The sequence below is a fragment of the Nipponia nippon genome, unplaced genomic scaffold (genome assembly GCF_047370975.1).
Source record: "Nipponia nippon isolate SJK-2023a ecotype South Korea unplaced genomic scaffold, ASM4737097v1 scaffold_1, whole genome shotgun sequence".
Taxonomy (NCBI): domain Eukaryota; kingdom Metazoa; phylum Chordata; class Aves; order Pelecaniformes; family Threskiornithidae; genus Nipponia; species Nipponia nippon.
This window is the reverse complement of record NW_028262290.1, coordinates 28,877,479-28,898,024: the sequence shown is the minus strand read 5'-3', so window position 1 is coordinate 28,898,024 and position 20,546 is coordinate 28,877,479. Positions and strand designations below refer to the sequence as shown.

Genomic DNA, 20,546 nt, shown 5'->3' with positions numbered 1-20,546 from the left:
AAGCAAGAGGAAAAAAACATTTAAAGAATAAATGAAAATTCACAGAATCATAGAATACCAGGTTGTAAGGGACCTCAAGTATCATCTGGTCCAACCTTTCTAGGCAAGAGCACAATCTAGACAAGATGGCCCAGCACCATGTCCAGCTGAGTCTTAAACATGTTCAGCGTAGTGGAGTCAACCACTTCCCTGGGGAGATTATTCCAATGATTGACTGTTCTCACTGTGAAAAATTTTCCTCTCGTGTCCAATCGGAATCTCCCTGGAAGTAACTTGTACCCATTACCCCATGTCCTCACCATGTGACTCCTCGTAAAAAGGGAGTCTCCAGCTTCTTTGTAGCTCCCCTTTAAGTACTGGCCAAAATTGGCCAAAATATTCCTAATTAATAGAACAGTAACATTACAAGTTGTAAAGAAAGATGGATGTCACTGGGTGAGGACATAGCATGAACTGATGGAAACCACAATGTACATGTCATACACACACACACAAGTACAACACATGAAAAAAAGCTGTGTTGGTAACTCTCACATTGACATTTCTTACCTCTCTGAAGACCTAAAGTAATCATGTCCCTCCATTGAAGCTTCATAATCACTGAAGCCAAATTTCATGGTTTTGCAATACAGATGCAATTTGATGTGATCCTAAGTGCAGATGCAGTATGTGCTCATCCTACCACTTACCATGTCATCCTGCCTTCACCACACTGCATATTGCATGGATTCTCTGAGGAAACCAAAAGAAGGTGCAGTGCCCTGATGAGTCATGTGAGAACCACAGGTGGGAGCAAGAAACAGTGATTAATTTAAGTATTTCCTCCTGGTTGCAGTAGTGTAGGACAGTCCATACATAAACAAGAGACTGAAGCTGCTCTAACCAGGCTGAGGTTTTCAAGAGCGTATCCCACTCCTTTTACATATTCTGTGTAGGGGAAATGGAAGAGGACCTACCCTACTCATTTCAGGGTGATACCACCTCTGTCCACATATGCGTACCTACAATGAGTAGATGTGAAAAGATGTATATCAGCCTTCAAAACTGCATGGGATGGTATACCTAAATGTAAGATTTCTGAAAACACAAAGTAGAAAACATGTAGTTATTCAGGTCAGAGCTGTGGTTTCTTTGCAAAAGGAACCAGACATTTGTAAACAGTGTAAGAATGCGTTTAATTTTATACATGACAACTTATCTAGATGCAAGTAAGTATATATTTCGGTTAAGCTTCCTTTTTTGTTCCTGTATTATCCTCAGTGGCCATGGAAGTCAAATAATGCAATACTCTGAAGACCAAAATGTCCAAATCTTTGCCCCAAAATCTAACTTTGTAATTGTGCAATTGAGGAGATGAGTACTCTGAGACAGATTGAAACTAATGAGCTAGCTAACTAAACACTTAAGTAATGGACTAACAAGAGGCCGTTTGTAAATCATCAAATGGCTTACAAAAGTCCACACAAGTCACTTATAAAGAGCAAGATGTGCAGACCAGGGCATAACCAAATTCAGATTTTAAAAATATACAATATGAGTTGAATATATGTTGCTCATAATTCAATCTTTCTTGTTGTTTAGGGTATGAATTAAGCAACAAGCTCTGATAAGATGATAATATATGAAAATAGGGGAAGACATGACATAAGAAACTCTATAAGTGAGTGTATGGGGGTTATTTTGGATTCAAGCCACTGCAAGCTAAGATGCTAATATATGCTGTTTGATCTCAGTGTAATGCTTGTGATCTATGAAATTGTGCTGACAACAAAAATAAAAAAACCCTGGGTACCAAATTGAGCTCTGAGTAGCATGGGGCAAGGCTAAGTAAATCTTCTCCCCCGTGGAAGTGGCAAGATTAGAAAAAGCCTGTAGAAGTTCCCACTGTAACCAGTGGGTGAACAGCAATATTCTTGGAGTGACTCAGCTTTGAGGTTGACAGCAATAGCGGAAGAGAACAGGCCATTAAGAGTGGCATATCCAGCAAAGAGCAGCCAACAGTGACATCTGTCATGACAACGCAAACATGAAAATGGCAGTTATTCAATTGTCGTTGCTCACTGTGTCTGTCATTCAGATACAGGGATTAGATCATGAAGAACATGAAGGAATTCCTATCAGTGAATATGCAATATTGTAAATTACATCTGATTACACATAAGCTGGGAATGTACAATTTGAAGCAGTAAATGACTGTGGGTGTTATAAAGGGCTGGCCAGACATCACTCCAAAACATCAGCAAAGGCTCCATCATGATAAGATTGAGGAGGAACACTGGTGAACTGTTAGGGAGAATGGGAAAGCATTGAACTCTGTCACTATCAAGTATAACCTTTGACCTAATACAGTCTATTCTCACTGAAGATATTCTCACCAGACAAATATGTCAAACATTAATTAAAATGCTCCCTGTCTCATTTTGATTTATAGACTGGACAAGTAGTATAATCAAATTTGATTTTGCAGAGGAAAACAGTTTTTGATTTCATATGCTTGGTATTACAAGCTAATCTGCTGTTTCTTGTGTTGTTTTACCTAATACGTATTACTCAAAATAGATAGTGTCCCTGTCATGTCAAAGGTACTTAATTCTGAGTGAAATCTTGAATCTGTTACAGTCAATGGAATTTTTTCCCATTACTTTCAACTGGGCCAAGTTTTCACTCAGTAGGCAAGGAAGGCAACACTTAAAGTATTCAAGCTATAGCTTATAAAAAGAAGAAAATATAGGATTTAAATAAATATCTATTATAACTTTTTGATATTTTTCAATAGATTTTCAGTAGTGTGAGTAGTGTTTCACTGATTTGTTGAAAAAATAAACATGGACGTTGTTCTAAGTTATTTAAGACCTTAACTGTTTAGTAGTGCAGTGTTTTGCATAGGAAATGACTAATTCAGAGGAACAAATGAGGTTAGTTTCTTTTAATTTAAACACCTGTTAAACTTCTGCATTGTGGACCCTTAGCCCCTTGAAAGAGAAAAAAAAAAGAAACAAAGAAATCAAAAATACACAAATACTTCTGGAATATAAAGCTTTAGCTGTAAATCAAAATGAAGCAAATATTTCCAAGACTGATCAATACCACTGCTTGAAAAAGCTTACATTACAAGCCATTCCAATTGTTTCCCAAAATGTTTACCTAAATTAGTTGGAAGGCCACAATTTTGTACAACAAGAAATTTTAATTAAGCCTTGTGATTGAAGTGTTTCTGCAATTACTCCCTTTGGTTCCATTAGGATATAGCCCCAATTAAAATGTGTTGTTAATATTACAAGATAACACTTGCTGGTGATACAAAATTGAAGATATGCCTCCATGTAATTTTAGATTATTCCTCGCTGTGAATTTTTGCAATTATTTTTTGTCAATAATGCTTTTTTCTATTCTCTTGCCAATGAAATATTTTTAATCAGTTCACTCAAACACTGAATCTCTGAAAACAGGCAAGTTCTACAAAATTAAATACCTTTTGTACCCTAGTATTCAGTTAAAGCTTTTTGGTAGTAATTTTTGTTGTAGAAAAATAACAACTGAAAAATTAATAGGGTCACAGGATTCTCTGACTGTAGCAAGCAAATATTGTAACTGTGAGGGGAAAAAAATCAAGATTTGATCTCTCAACTTTAATTCACATCGTTAGTCCTTACTCAAGTGATTATGCCCACTGAGGGCTTATGTGCATATATTTTCCCCATTGAGATTCTCTGTCTAGGCTTGAGTTATGCATAAGAATTAATTCTGACAGATCAAAGTCTTTCACTTGCATTTGTTTATCTGTATTTTTAATGTCTTTTACTTATTTAATAGTGCTATGCAGAACTATAATTTTTCTGGATTTCTTGCATTTGATAGGATATAAAACTTGTTCTGATCAAAAGAACAATTAAGTTAATGGTCAACTAGATTTCAGAACAACCTCTTGACATATGGGGAGAAAAAAGGAACAGCTATGTTCAATGACTAAGAAAAATAGCAATTCTGAATACACAAGTAACACCATATAAGCATGCTATCATTTTTTGGAGGATCCTGTGGATTATTTTTTTTGGATCAAGGAAAAGTCGTAATTCTATCTCTTGTTCAGTATTGTTACAAGTGCTTTCCTAAGAATATATAAAAATTTGACCCACTCTTTCCTTTTGCACACAAAGAGTAACAGAGATATTCAGATTCTACCAATTCCACTCTATTAAAAAACAAAACCAAACCAAACCACTTCTAAAGAATGACTAATTCTTGGAATTTTGGCCTATGATTTACAAATACTTAGTCTCACATTTTTCAGTATTTATTAGATTAAAACTAAATGAGAAACAAGAATTTGTTAAGATTCACGTTTAACTGTCCAAATCTCTATGAACATTGTCCCAAATCCTACCACCACATTTGTATATGGGTTCACACAAGTACTTGAGTATTTCTGTCGAAGTCAGTCTGTCCACCCCATTGTGAAAACTCTTGAAGAGTCTGAAGAACTTCTTTTTTATCTCTGAGGACTCCCTCGGGGTATGGAGTGCACCTTGTGGATATTAACGGCTCATTATGAGATGGTGAGAGTCTCACAGAGACAGAAGTGAGTCAGTCTTTGAATAAAGTGTTTCAGCCCAGAGCCTGACCCTAGAAAGGAGGGTGATTTCCCCTAAAACCTGAGACAGGGGAAGGAGACAGCAGAGGATCTGTCTCGCACAGCTGGAAGGGGTGGACGTTCCCTCCCCTGCAGTCCCCTTGTTAGTGCTTTGTGAGCAGCAGCCACGCAGCCCAGTCTCCTCTGCCTGGTCTCTTCTTCTGAGCTGAATATAGAAGTCACAAAACAGTATCCTGACCAAATCTCACTAGCTATTGCCTGAGGGCCATATCCCAACAAGAGATGATGGATCAAATGATACTGGGAAATGAGTGGGTGAAACAGTCAAATTTCAGTGGATTCACAGAATCACAGAATGGCTGAGGTTGGAAGGGACCTCTGGAGGCTTCAGGGGAGTAGAAAGAAATATGCAATCCCTCTTTTGGAGGAAAGTGCAGAAAACAGGTAACAGAAGCATTTTGGGAAGCTATGCTTTTTTAGTGCTCATATTTCAATTGCTACACAGAATCACAGAAGGGTTGAGGTTGGAAGGCACCTCTGGAGATCCAACCTCCTCCTTTGCTCAAAGCAGAGTCAGCTACAGCCAGTTGACCAGGTCTATGTCCAGTCAGCTTTTGAGTATCTCCAAAGATGGAGACTCCAAAACCTCTCTGGACAACCTGTTGCAGTGTTTAATCTGTAAGGGTTTAGAATGAAAAAAATTTTCCTTATGTTTTAATTGAATTTAAACAATGCATTCTGCCTTGTTTCTCTTTCAGGGAAAAGAAAATTCAGAAGGATATTAGTCTGTAAGGTCAAGGTGGTGGCTCAGCACAGCTGTTAAATCTACCTCTTCTCCCTGAACCGTATTGCAATGCACATCATCCAAACTCCCAGTACAGAGGTAGTCAAGCAACAGGTACCATTGGGTCATGCAAAAAATGGTATGAGGAGAAATAATAATATGTGTTTTGCATGTGAGGGTTTATTTGGGTCAAGATGGTGTGAGCAATTACATGTTAACAAGATGGTAACACCACTTGCATTAGATGAAATGCTTGTGTGGTACACTCTCGAAGGGTCCACAGTCAAAGACGCTGGTGTCTAAGGGATAGCTGCCTTTCAGAAAGATCTGAGCCACATGTATAGTGGAACTGTTTGGCCTCAGAGGACAGACTGTATCTAATTAAAAGCAAAGCACATATGATGGACATGAGAGGAGCTCAGTACCATCTGCTCTGCTGATCAAATCCTTTTACACCACATTGTTTGCCAATGAAAACATAGCCTTTTGGAAAAAAATAGTACTCTCTCTTCTGACAAATCTAAAGCCTGGCTGAAGATACTGAGTCACGCATCCTGCTAAGGTTATACTTTTTAATGGGCTAGTAAATGAATAATATGAATTTTATTAGCCAGACTGTACAGATTGTTAATCAGTTCAAGTTGCTTACAAGTTTCAATAACGTGTATATCCATTACACTGATGCTCTTGTAAATAAAGCCCTAATAATATAGTTATGATTTTTTAGAACTTTCTGTACATAATATTTATATGTGTACAAATATACCTGTAGGTTAGTAGGTGCTAGATAATAAGTATAGCTATGACTGGGTTGCCATCTTTCGAATGCACATAAAACTATGTAATAAAGTCCAAGACAATTTTTTAAAAGGTGAGAGGGTAGAAGGATTTTTAACTGAATTATTCTGGTACAATTATTACCCAGGTGATTACATTCTTGTCTAAATTCCTTTGCAGCTGGATGGAATATACTACCTACTTTCCATACAGTGATGAACAGACTGTGCTTTCCATTTTAAACCTGCGAAATGTGTTAGCAAAACCCTTCCCTAGCTTAGAAGCACACTGAAAGGTTTAGGTAACATTTGGGAAATATTTTTACATCTGTCAGTGAAAGTATCCATTTATAAAAAATATACAATCTATGACTTTTTAGTGTTCCAGCATGTCCCTGCTTTTTTCCTTCTTGACATCCTACCATTTGTTTTTGTGCCACAAAGCATCCATCCTGTACATTTCTAATGCGCTTGGTCTACTGTGTTACACTGAAGTCTTCACGGAGTTTTTGCTGTTTTTCTCTTTCCTTTTCAACATATAACCTGAATTACCCGAATTAAAGCAGTCCTCCTCCCTGATGAGTTCAAAATGGCAAATTCCACTGGATTGTTCTTCCTAACATAATGATATAAAAAGTAGAGGGAAAGGATTCCACTCTCTGCAGACTTAGCTCCTTCTGACCTCTTGTTCCCAGTCTTTTACAGCTGAGATGTTAAGTGGTTTTCCCTCTCAGATCCCAAAGTGTGTACTTCCACAGAATCCTCTGCTGAACTTTCCCAGGCTGCAACTGACAGCCCAGACATCCACAGCATCATGAGACAAAAACCAGCTATACAAACAGACCAGGAGAGCTTTGAAAAAATGTCTGTTTTCAAATACAGTGGAGTCAAGTCTCACACTGTAGCTGTTTCTTTGTCTCTACTTTTTATTATTAGTATTTTCTCTCCATCTCACAGATTTTTTATTAGACCTACCAGTTATGATTAAATAGCCAATGCTAGAATAATTTAAAAAATCCTCATATGTTTACCACATATCAAGAAACAGGGTTTTTTTCCTTTTGTGTTTAACAGCATACTCTATCTAAATACACAGTTCTGAAAGGGATATTAAATGGAATCTATACAGTTATGTGTGAAAGTAACTGCAGTCTAAACTAATGCCAAGGGGTAATGACAGCCTAATTGGCTTGGCTTGTTTGGCACGTCATAAATGTTTTTACAATGGTTCTTAGCAGATGAAGAGTCAGAAAACAATTTTCTGCAAGTTGTAGAGAAATTACTATAAAATAGTAAAACACAACCTGTTAAGGCCTTCCTAAAATTGGTTCCATATTCTACCATCTGTAATGTTAACATTTCTCTGAGCTGTAAATGCTATTTATCTGATGGACAAGCTTCTTTATCTTATACTTACATTACATTTCAACAAACACTCTAGCATCTGACAGTGGTTAAAAATGCTGTTCTTCAAGGAGTGAGTTAACTTTTCCAACATGAATAGTAAAATCATTATAGATTATATAGGATACATTCATTTAAGGATTTAGCATTAAACAAAGAAAAGGCCAGTGCAACCTCTATGAGATGTTCTTCTGTGAAGCAAAAACCTGTGCCATATAAACAAAGAGCAGTGACCTGTCCTTCTAACTTGCTGATTATGCAGGACAAGTTTCCACACATTTAGTGCTTACTTTTCTAGATGTAACCTGTTCAAAAAACTAAGGGTTTTGTTAAAATCTATGAAACTGAAAAGGACATAAAGAAAAAGGATATTAAAAGCAGTAACACAGATTGCTGAAGCAGAGCTAGAGGTAATTTTGTTGCCAAGGAACAATCAGAATGTAGAGTCAAACACAAGCTATACATGCCTCAAAAATGACAGAATAAGCAACCAGTGTTACTTGAGAGATAATACATTCTGTACAACCATTGGCTCCCTTGATCTTTTTCTTAATGGTGTAAAAGATTCAGAAGGTGTTAAGTACCTTTATTGGTAGGACATTCTAGATTATCTTCAAAACTCTTTTGCTACAGAAGACTGGACAGAACCCAGGAAGAAAGTGGAAATATATGCTGTAAACTTCTTCACTAATGGATCTTTTCTGGTGACCTTAGACAATGGGGTTCCTTTTCATGATGCAGTAGCCTTGGAGGTACTCTCAGGAGACTTTAAGGAGAAGACAGTATTGTCGGATCCCACATATTGCTATATACAATCAGTGAGAGGTTTTTCCATTAAAGGCAGACAATGTCATACCACCCTGCACAACTTTCCCAGAAAAGGAAGACCAATTTGTTTTTCTCCATTTTCAGCCATTTTCCATGTCCCAGGGGAGTTCTAACTAAACAGAGGGAGAAAATAGCTGAAAAAAGATTGGAAATGAGAGTGACAGCTAAATACTAATTGCATTCAGCATAAATACAGAAGCTAACTGGAATCTCAAGATAAAAACTTGGCACTCATGAATTTTGGCTTAGAAATTCTTCTGTCCTGATGGTTGCTTATACCAGTTCAAGCATGTATTAAATAATATCAGTAATTAAAAAACTGCGTTGAACTAAGACAAACTTCATACACTCTAAAATATCAGTTGATGGCAACTGAAACCAATACTTACAATACATTGATTTTAACTAATATTTTTCTTCTATGGCATACTGTGGCCCCAAGCCTTACAGCTAGCAGGGGGACTTTAAGGGCATCTAATTTAAAGAATTCAGGAAGAAGCCCTTTTGGGGCAATACATTTATACATCAGTAATCCATGCATAATTGATGAAAAATAATTTTGTTTTCCTTAAAATCCAATCATTTCTACCAAAATAATTGATTTGCAAAATTCTAATTTTATTTGGTGATCTTTGGGGAATGTTTAACAAGTGGATTACTTTACTTTTGTGTTTACTGTTCATGTTAGATCAAGAACAGTTCCTCTTTATTTCATTTCTATAACCCTACAGTTATTCTCAATTGTTGCTAGGATTGTTACTTTGTCAAAGTGATGGTAAAACAATAAAGAGGGATGGATAAATGCAAATTCCATTTTCCCTTTAAGTTTACTGTTATTCAGTTTTACTCTGGATATATCCATTTGAGAATGCCAGATAGTCTTAAAAACACAGACAAAGCTCATCAATTTGACTGAACATAGAAATTGTTTCTAATATTCTGATACTCTTAAGTATACCTAATAGCTCAAGAGCCAAGAGAAAACAATCTTCTTGAAATTAACATTGTTTGTCATCTACTATGAAAATCCACAGTGTATCTCAAATTGTTATCTTTTGTGCTTCAGTTTTATGTTTAAATTAGAATTTAATTACTCAAAAGGGCTCACATTCTTCAACTCTGTGGCTAAGTTCCCAAGCAATTTCAAGGATTATTTAAACAAATTAAGCTCCTGAGCTTGAGACTTGCCCATGAGATAAAAAAGTGGCCATTTCCAATTTGAAATTGGTACATGGCATACATGCCATTCAGAAGGCAGTAAAATCTGCCACTACACAATCATTACAGACCTGTGGATAAAGACAAAGAAAGAAAAGGATATAATTTGATTAGCCTCCAGCTTTATTAATTTAACTCATCTGGGAACTATCCAGCAATAATTCTCCCAATGAAGGTCATAATTCTTCTTTAATTGTTTCCACCTGGTACAATATTGCCATCAATCCCCTCTTCTCTACCTCTCTGTACTTGGCTCTCAGCCCGTCACTCATGCCTTCCCAGTCTATCCTTGTATTAAGGGGCAAGGACAAAGAGGTTTGGGTTTTTTGTTGTGTCAGACCACAGAACTTCCAGCTTTGTTTCCTCCATTGCTGGATGCTTTCCTTGTATTCAGTCCTTATTCCCGTTTATACCTTCTGAGAATTAATTCCTGCCCTGCTCCTGCTACAGTCGGACATGCTGAGCTTTGCCTTATAACCTGCCCCCCTGAGATTCTACAAAGTAAGTTGAAAATTACTGGCAACCCCTGATTTTTCTAATTCCTTCTCCCCTTTCCTGGTCCTTTCATACTCCTCCCCATACATTAAAAACCACGCCCCCTCCCCCCCCCCCCCCCCAAAATCTCAAACAGGTAAGGAAACTCCTTTAATAGACAAAAATCTTCATTAGCAAATTAATGTACAAACCAGAAAGTTAAGGCCTACTAACTCAAGCATTCAAAGACACTCAGACTACAAAGTCAAGATTTGTATAGTTAAGTAAACTCCATTGCTCAGCATGCTAAAGCAAGTCATGCCTTGCCATGCTCCCAGGTACCCTGAGGAGACAAGGGGAACCGTGGGACCCTTAAAGAAATTAATCTGGACAAAGGTCATCTTCTTCTTCCCTTCCCAACTCATTGCTTTTAAGATTTCAGCAACTTCATTTTGGAGATTCAGACTCTAAACATAAAATCTGTAAACATTCTGTTACTGGTCATTTTTCTCTGACAAAGTTTTACCTTAGGGTGTGGATCATGAATGGAGTTTTAGTTTTGGAACATAAGTGCAGTTTGCATGCAAGTAATCATACAAACTGTATAGTAAATATGTAGTGTTAAGGCAGTAAGCAGTAAACATTTTTGGAGAAAACTTAATGTGTATTTTCAATCAGAATAGGTAAGAGTGATTAGTAATAGTGGTGAATTTATTTATCCAGAAACACAGACTTGGCTAGACAGGAAATTTTGTATTAGTGGAATAGCATTTCACTACTTATCGATTCATGTTTAAAATAAATGAGAATATGTTCTATTGCTCTTGAGGTGGATGACATGAGATTGAAGTAGGTATTTTAATATCCTGTTTAATGTCAAGTTAGAAAATTAGATTCTTCCTTAACCTTTGAGTTTCAGTTATAAAAAGACTGACGATTCAGGACCTCCTAGTGTTTGAAAATGTACCATCTATTGAAATGGAAAGGGCTGACAGTCCCAGGGCTGGCAAAATCCTTAGCTGTTTATGGGAAAAATATTTCCTGCCTATTGGGTTGTGAAGGTAGCTCAATAATTTTGAATGAATTCATGTAAAGCTATTTGTACATATTTTTTCAGGTATGTTAAAGAAAGTGAAAGCCTGGGTAGCATTGCTAATAAGATTTATCTGAAATGATAGATTACAGAAAAAGAAAACACATAAGGGAGAAATGGGTCCTATCAGAAAGGACAACAAAAGCCATTGAACTGGGAGCTTCATGTTTCAGGACAAATTCATTGCTCTTCCCTTGTACTTACACTATTGCTGAAGGGAAAAGTGTTATCTATTCATGTGAAAAGCCCTTCTTCTCTACCAATAATGTTGAAGTTAAAAAGAATCATAGCATATATTTACAAAACAAAGATCCCACGCTTCCTATTGCTTAAGCAAATTTGACACACCAGTAGTTCAGAATAATAGATTATACTGTTGCTTATTTCTGGAACATTTGCACAGCACTACCCATCAGCAAATCGGTTTAAGATTTAAAAGACTGAATAAGAATGATTCTGTAATTATTCTTCAACATTCAATGCTTTCTGGAAACCATACTGCAGATCATCCTCCTAAGATAGCTTTGATGTTCATGAGTCTTAGCAAAGTCCTTCTATCAAAAGATTGCCTTTCAGTTCAGTTTGTTTATTTCGATTTGTTGTATATACCACATGTTCAGCTCAGAGCAAGAAGATAAATGGAAATAAACAATGACACATTTGCAATAAGACTTTTGTGGCAGAGACCTTTACTTAGATATTGTGGTTTCAGCAACCACAACGCAATGACAAACTTCCTTTTTAAATGACAGATCTAATTGTAAAGTTAAAATTATAGCTCCATGGGGGAAAAAAAAAGCATTGAAGACACAATATCTACTGTATGTCTGGATGTGGCTGTATTCTCAACAAAATCATTCCTATTATTCATAAGTTGATTTACACTTTTTATCTCTCCATAACATGCAGCATTTATTTACCCTTACATTTTAAGGCATTACAGTTTCTGCTGACATGGATATTTTCCCAAAACAGACATTACAGCAGTCCTCTGGTAGATGTTTAAGCCATGTGTATGTTTATTTTTAAATTTCTTTCTTGAACTTTGTAACTGTGAGCAGGCTGGGAAAGTGGAGTCATGATGAATGAGAGTTTGCTTTAGAAAAAAAAAGAGGAGAAATGTAGACATTTGATGTAACATTGAAAAATTCATAGCCTCCTACCTTGAAAACAAACATTTCCCGGCGAAGAATAGCCAGAGTGTTGAAGTTCCCATCACAGATGTTAGGCTTGGCTCCAGGATAGGAAGGTTTGTCACCAGTGGGTGGCCGGGGAGGTTTAGGTTGCCTGTCATTCTTCCGCGGGTCTGCTGGAGGGATTGAACGATGTGGGGGCACAGTTGGCAGAGGTCTTGTTGGTGGTGGGATCCTGTCAGGTGGACCTTTAAAAATACAGCAGGAGGATGTAATTTACATGCCCACCAGTGGCACTCAAAGAGGAAATACACAACAAAAACCTGCTGTAAACAATGCAAATCCTACAGTGGAAGGGGAATGGAAAAAGTGACCTAAGATACCTTTCTCATGTTGTTAAAGGGTATGATGAATGACTACCATAAAACCAAGGCATGAATGAAGCAAATAATTACTTTTCACTGTCCAGAATATTCCTTCCTTATTGGAACAACATTCCAATAAAACCTGCAAAGGATGCATAGTCCACCATCATTTCAGATGAGAAGTAATTTGTAGCACATACTTTATCAACTGAGTAACAACTTTTAAAACAGAATAATTGTCTATTGTAGAAAATAAAGGAAAACAAAAAGCCTGTTCCTAAAAAGATCATCAGCAGTCAATGGATTTTCAACCCATATTTTTAACTTCCACTCATCAATTCACATATGCATATATGTAGCATACCTGATATTTCCTACTGACCCAATTTGTAGGCCAAGTAATGTCATGTGCATTAGAGACAGGACATTCCCAGCTTTCCCCAATGCCCCTTGCTATGTATAGGAGCTCTTGAAACTGGACTTCAAATCCTAGGCATCCATAAAAGCAAAAACCATAATTCACATGTTTTCTTCAATATTCTGAAATTAATTACTTCTTATTTTAATTTTTCTTTTCCAGTGAGTCTTACAAAGCTAGATAGCTGGTAATTAAAGGAATTGTTCTGAGGATAAATTGATTAAAAAGAACTAAAGTGAAAAACTAAAACTGTGAACAGTGGGTTTAAAACATTTTTCTTCTTTCAAATACATTTTCTGTCATAACATATGGAGTTTGATGACAAGTGAAATAACTATCCCACTCACAATTTCTCTACCTGAAAGTCAAAAGGCCAGCCTATACAGATGCTGTTCATAACCCTAATGGCATACTGAATGACTTGCAATGGGTATACTGAAAATGCCTTTCCCTTTCTACACATACTAGTACGTTAACTTATATTTTCCATGTACAAAAAGATAAGAAGTTTCAGTTGGATCAGTAAGACTTCTGGAAACAAGATGAACACTTTAATTTTGCTCATTCTATTTAGGCCTCTCTCTAAATCATTTAAATACATAATCAATTTTGACTTTAAAAAATAAATACCATTTGCATGACCAGCTTCATAAAGATTTTTGAGTAGTAAGACAACTCTAAAACTGCATAAATGGCATTTGAAGTTCTGATACTTTTTCAAAAAAAGTATACTTTTTAAAGAACAAGATGGGAAACTGTGTAAGGAAATATTAAACTCGTCAAATGATTGTCATACAATTTAATAAGGCATTTATTTCATTCGCAATTTTAAGGCTTGTGACATTTATAATTTACAGTTAATAATGGTGTTTCAAGGAATACTGCACCAAAGTAATTATTTCAATAGGTGTGACATTTTTATTGAGGCATATCATTCCAGATCACCTTTTGATTTTAAAGGGACCGAAGAAATCAGTTTCCAGTAGCCCGTGTTGGAAATTTTTTAACCCCAAACCAAAATTTTCAGATGCCATTTGGTAGTGATGTCAGATATTACTTCCCAGGGATAACACATTTCTCCTAATGTATAGCCCACAGCTGTTAGAGCTTAGCAGTTAGTTTTCAGCAAAGTATTCTTGTCTAGCCCTTAAGTCTAGACTACCGACTTATGAGGTCATGAGAAAAAACCTTCCTTCCAGCTAATCATACAGGAAAATAAAAAAGCAAACAAAACCTGATCAGGCAATCATTTTGAAATTGATATTAATGCTTTATGAAAATATGTGTCAGTGTTTGTTAATACAATATTTTTAAAAGCATGTTAATATAAAACACCATGGAATCTGCAGAGTTCTAGTTAGCAGTACAGTAATTCTGCATGATCATAGTTATCCTTTCTAGTAGTAAAGATAAACAAGGAATGGCCATGATAATATTCAATACAAAGTTTTAAACTGAAAACAATTGTGAGTACAAAATTGAGTCCAATACAGAATTAATTGGGGAGTATTAAGCAAGGCAATGACAAATGATATGTACTGGATACATAGCATTAGCATACAGATACCACAGATTTTTCACTGTAGGAGAGAAAAATAAAATATAGTTTTAAAGAAAAAAACAGACTATTTTACAGATGCTAACAGAATCAAAGTCTTTAAAACCAAGAACAAAACCATGTATTTGGAAATGTAAGGAACAGTAATATGGGAGTTAGTGTTACATTGAACCCATAATGACAATAATTTTATTGTTTTAGCTTTTTTCTTTTTAATTTTCAATTACCTTGCCTTGTCAAATTGAATTTAATACATGCAGAATTTATTTACACCATGTGCCTTTTATGTCAGGCCACAAAACCCCTAAAAACCCATATTTTAAAGAAGTGGGCCTTTTTTCTGCTAGGTAGCTCAAAATCTTGGGCTGGTAATAACATTCTTTTTAGATTGATTTGCTGTATTTATCACAAGAAAGGGTTTTTCTGGGACCACAAATTTTGTACACCCAGGCAACTGTTTAGTATCATAACTGATAAACTGAGAAGCAATCAATTCATCCAGTTACACGAGTTTGGACTACTGTAGAAATAAGCTCACTATGGTTAAAGGCCTACATTTCTTAATATTTTCATAGTTTGGGATCCTTTTGCAGATATTTTCTTTATGGCTTGTTAAAACATTTAAAATTACCATTCTGGCTGAGTGAAAATTCAAATGCAAGTTGTGAACAGTGAGAATCAAAGTAAAAGAGCTTCATCAAAATCTTTGGCCTATTCACAAGAAGGCCTCCGGCATAACAACTGGCAGAGTCTATACTAACAAACTCTTTTGGAGAGGTGGTATGGACAGGAGGACCTCAAATGTATTCTAAAGCAAAAAATTTATGTTGCTTAATTAGAGTATGACATACCGTATATCTTCTGGATGCCCTGTAAATCATCATTAGGTAGTTTGAAGTTGTCAGTTTCCATATACTGGTAAAATGGAGCCATGATTGCAGTGGGATCATTAGAGTGCTCCAAGCCCAGAGCATGTCCCAGTTCATGCACTGCAACTAGAAACAGATCATTTCCTATGAAGAGAAGAAAAGGTAAAAAGACCTTTGAAACCATAAGTGGAGTAGCAGAAATAACACAAGTGGAGGACTCTGCACTTGAAAAGACATTTTCACTGAATTTGACTTTTACAATGTAATGCTTACTAATGAATCATAAGGATAATGTGGTAGCAAAGGCAGCTTTCCCTTTTTTTAAACAAGGAAACCATTATAGTTGCATATAATATATGATACTCTTAGAGACACCATAAGCATTATCTTTTTTAACTGATGCACATGGTTAGTGTAGGGTTCAAGTGTCATAGCTCATGTCTAGGCTTGCGTACAATTTCTGACTTGAAATTGATGTTGCAGTGAACCTGACTAAAAATGTTTGCATCAAGATGTAGTTCCTAAAGGAAAATATCCTTACTGTGTGTGGTAAACTTCAAAAAATGAGGACTACCTGTTTAGGACAAACCCCACAGGGAACTTAGTCATCCAAGTGCTTGTAATCAGACCCCTGCTGATTGTTTGTAGATGTTGTCCATTTCTGAATCACCATAACAGAAATCCTAATGAGGAAAATATGGGTGTTATGCTGTCCTTCTCAGAATAGGATGCTCTTATTTATTTCATTGTGTAATTCCCTCATAAGTGTAGTTGCTTACTTAAGTATTAGAACTTTTTGATTTTTGTAGGTCTAAAAAATAAAATAACACACTCGTGTTATAGACTGATTTAACTTTTTTGTTATTCCCTTCTAAAAATCGTCTTTTCATTTTTTTATTACAGGGTATTAGACACAACTAAAAGTTTTAGCAATAGAATTATGGCACTCTGTGAAGCAAACCAAATCAAAGCCAACGGGATTATTTCTATAAAAATTTCAGAGCTGGACCTCTATGGTATTAATTTTGTCTATTTTTATTCATCTAAGACTTAGTTAAGCGTATCTTTCTATTGTATATCTTTCTTTTTGTACAGATTCTGTCTGTAGTCAACCCGTCATATAATGAGGCTTTGGAAAAATGTTTTACAATAGGAGAAAGCTTCCGATCACTTGGAGACGGTCATATCCAGGATATTGCTCATTTTCACCACCTAGGGATGGGAAGAATCATCCTCCAGAAGTGTGTTCCTGTCCCATTGACAAGTATTCTAGATCCGGAGCTTATGCTGAACATCTGACTTCCAGATGCCTGGACTCAAGTGAAACAGGTGCCACCTACAGTGGGTAGTTTCTTGTTGAAAGAGCAGTATAAGTAACTAAAGGCCTGTACTGTGGCCTAATAGACAGTTGTATATTGGAACAAGAAAATGGTCAACATTAACTCTTATCCTATATTCTGTAAATTCTTTGGGGGTAGAGAGTTATTTTCCACTTCTGGCACTTGATCTGGAATTCTACGTACTATTATAATATTAATAGTAATAATATTAAGAAGTTTAATTTAGCAAAAAATTTTACATATATAAATAGTTACAGAACTTTGAGGACACAGTTGAGAACATTTCAATTTTTCACGCATTTCCTCTTGTTGACACAAAGAAATAAATTTTCTCCCAAGTATATATGAAAGGGGAAACACTTGGCAGTAGATGTTTTCATGATGTATGGAGCCATGCTGATGTTTGTAAAATAGATGTTTGATTGAAAGCATGGAAACAGTCACAACTGTGGTTAGTTGACAAAGTCTTTTTATGTCTTTCTGATTCTTAACCCGGAAATAAGAAAACTAAATGCTCTTGCTCTTTTATTCAGTATAACTGTGCAGAAAAATAATGTCTTTCAAAGATTAGTGTGACATAATGTGCTCTCAGAAATGAGAAGAATTTATCCTATCATTTATAATTACGTGATTTCCAGATGAAATATTTTCATGACAATATTTTTTCTTGGATGCAGTTCTTTTTATAGTAAAGCAGATTCTCAATGTGCTGTTGTAACAGGTTTGATAAGCTTGACTGTCCCAGTGACGAATGCTTTTGATATCTGAATCTGCCCTTCTATATGCAGTCAAAGCTGATCTTGACTTTATCTCATATGAATAATCCACAGCTTCTGTAGCTAACCTCAGCATTGGAAGTGATGCACAGGAGCAACTCTGTAAAGGTTTTCATTCTGCACTCATAATGGAATAATTAATATAATTTTAAAAAATGATAGGCTTAAGATGGAAAGACACGAAGGAAGAAGATGTTACTGTACTATATTGTACTGTGACATGTCTCGCATTATTTTTCAATTCTTTTCACATTTTATGAAAGTTAGAGTTCTAACCCAGGTTTATTAGAATGAAATATTTCTTTGTCTGACATTAGCTCATATATTTAAGATGCAACTTTCTTTTGCTTTTCAGACCTTGTGAAAGGCAAATTTGCCTCCTAGACCTGTGCTTCCTATGTCATAATTAAGAATATTAACCAGTCTAGGTCCTATATCAATAGTTGTATTAATAAGTTGGCCACAGTATTTACTGAACCATTTCCAAATATTTTTAAATTAGTAGTATTTGATTCTACCACTATTATTGGGCTGGTCAGGATCAGTAGACCAAACACTGTTTTACATGTGGTATTCAACCTCTACTGTTTGAGATAGGAGATCTGGGAAGTGAACTTGTTACAATTTCTAAAATTTCAAGAAACAACAGTTAATAGATAGTCTTGGAAGACTCTACTGTTTCTCTCTATTTGTGCCAGTTGTGCAATGCTTAAAGAATCAATACATCCTTTGGTTATCAGTCCTCATTCAGTCCCTGTAAAGATCTCCAGGAATTTCAGTATTTTGTTCCATGTTGACCTTGAAGGAGTGTGGATTACATAGTAACAGGGAAATAAATAAAACACACTGCCACCTACTGGCATATCTTCCTTCTGGGATCACAGACAATGAGCATACAGTAGAGCACTTCCAAAGTAGTACTTCTAAATGACAGTGGGACTATGTCAGACAACAGATATTATGCAGGGGGTGGCTGTTTCTTAGTATGTCTTTCTTCCTTTGTTTTTTGGATAGGGGTGATTATGTTAAAAAAAAAAAAATTCTATTCATCATCTGACTGCCCCTCTGGACTTAGTCAAAGCCTAAGTCCAAAAGGGAAAAAGGCAAAAGGACTATGAAAAGTAATTTCCACCTCCTGCAATGCAACTTGTAGCCATCAGGGGAGCCATTAAATGTGGTAAAGACACAGCAGCCCTTGGAGCAAATGGATAAGGGGGAAGGGAGAAGGTCACAGGAAAGAGCTGGGAGAATAATATTCTTGCCTGGGGTGACAGTGATTTAACAGTGAACATATTTTCTACTTATAGTCAAATAGCCCCATTATTCATAACAATTTCTATCAAGAGTCATGATTGTCTCCAGGGCATCCTGAATTTAAACTGACCCAAATAACTTAGTGCAGTTGAAACTGAGGTTTAAACCAGTTCAAGATATGTTGTCTGAGACCAGCACAGGTAGGCCTTACTACTGTCTTAGTTTCCATCCATTTTCCTTTGCATATAATTAGATTTCTCCAATTAGGCAACAATTACTCAGTCCCTTTTTGCTTTCGGAAGCAGACTTGCCTTGAGCATCTCAGTGTTACTGTAACTAGCTACTGAGAGTGCAGAGGGATAAACTGAGTCCTTGCTCTTTCTCTTCAGGCTGCACAGAAGTGTACTTTTGACTGCAAGGTTGATAGTAGGCCAACTTCAGTTCCTTGGTCAGTGGTTAGAGTAAGGTGAAGGAGTGTAAAGGCAAGTGAACTTTCATACCAGCTCAGGTTAGCTTTGTTATCGTACTGACATTGGATATAATTTTTTAAACATTTTCAGTACCCACCATTGAAGGAGAGAGTCCCAAATGATTCTATATTTCAGTATATGTTACCCAAGTAGAACCATATATTTCAGTCCGCTTGGCAAAATGAAGCATCATCGCAAAACTTGAGCAAGTCATGAGTAAAAGAGTTAAACTGCGTAGGACTATGATGACTTTTAAATTAAAAGTTGCCACTGCAGGATATACAATGGTGAATAGTCTCAGTTACATCTTGTTATTTTTATCAATAGAGTAGTAGAGAAATATTGGAAAATATATTTCACAAGTCCAAAACTTGTGCATCTCTGTTCTTGTGTTCCCCATTAGCACAGAGGTTTGGAATAGAATGGATATAAGCTCAAAAAGATTGTGATTGTTTTTCTTATTTTATCTCAAGTTTGATTTCACAAGGAAAAAAAAAAAGATACTGTGTGTAAAGAACTAAGACAAAATGATTATTTTTATACTGGCACTTTTCTCTGAGGCTATAAACTATTTTAGGCACTAAATCTGCCTGACTTTAAAATCACTGCCCAAACTCCAGAATATAAATATGTATTAATATATCAAATATTCAACAGCCAGCACTGTGGAGCATGGTGCATGGGGAAGCCTTTCCCTGTAGCTAATACATACACTTATTTTTCATGTCTACAGAAAAACAAAGCTAATATGTTTGTCCACAGCAAGCTATTAAGAAGCCCTAGTTCTGAAGATATTCATTCCTGTTTTAAATGGTATGTGAGTTAAATTTATAAAAGCAATACCCTAATGGCTTAGCAAGCCTTTGATTCATCACTTGGCCATCTTTTTAATGCAGCACTGAATGACATCTCAGGGCATGTCACTTGGTTCTTCTTGGCACATGACATTAACTCCTATAACACATTGTGAGCTCAAGAGGTGTCCATTATTCAAATGCCATGTGACTTCAATTCTGAAGACTTTCCCATCCAGAGAAAACCAAAAAATCTAGAAACTGAACTTCAAATGACAAACTGGAAAACTACAAAAGCAACTTATAAATGGACATACACTGTTTCTTCCAAAGATTATTCTACTTTGTTTTTCATGTGAAAGACAAAAATGATTTCAGATTAAATCCATATGAATTTGAAA

The 20,546-nt window shown here is 36.0% G+C and overlaps 1 protein-coding gene across 3 annotated transcripts in view; it reads right to left on the bottom strand.

The window, feature by feature from the left end:
- MMP16 (matrix metallopeptidase 16) overlaps window positions 1-20,546 on the bottom strand; it is a 189,036-nt gene that overhangs the window by 38,331 nt on the left and 130,159 nt on the right. For 2 of the 3 annotated variants that reach the window (XM_087750275.1, XM_009469276.2), the window contains 2 exons: window positions 15,494-15,655; window positions 12,332-12,549 (listed from right to left, as the gene is read on the bottom strand). In XM_087750275.1, the coding sequence (XP_087606401.1) occupies window positions 12,332-12,549; window positions 15,494-15,655 (380 nt within the window). The remainder of the gene's footprint in view (window positions 1-12,331; window positions 12,550-15,493; window positions 15,656-20,546) is intronic. The other variant, XM_087750283.1, reaches the window with a different exon arrangement.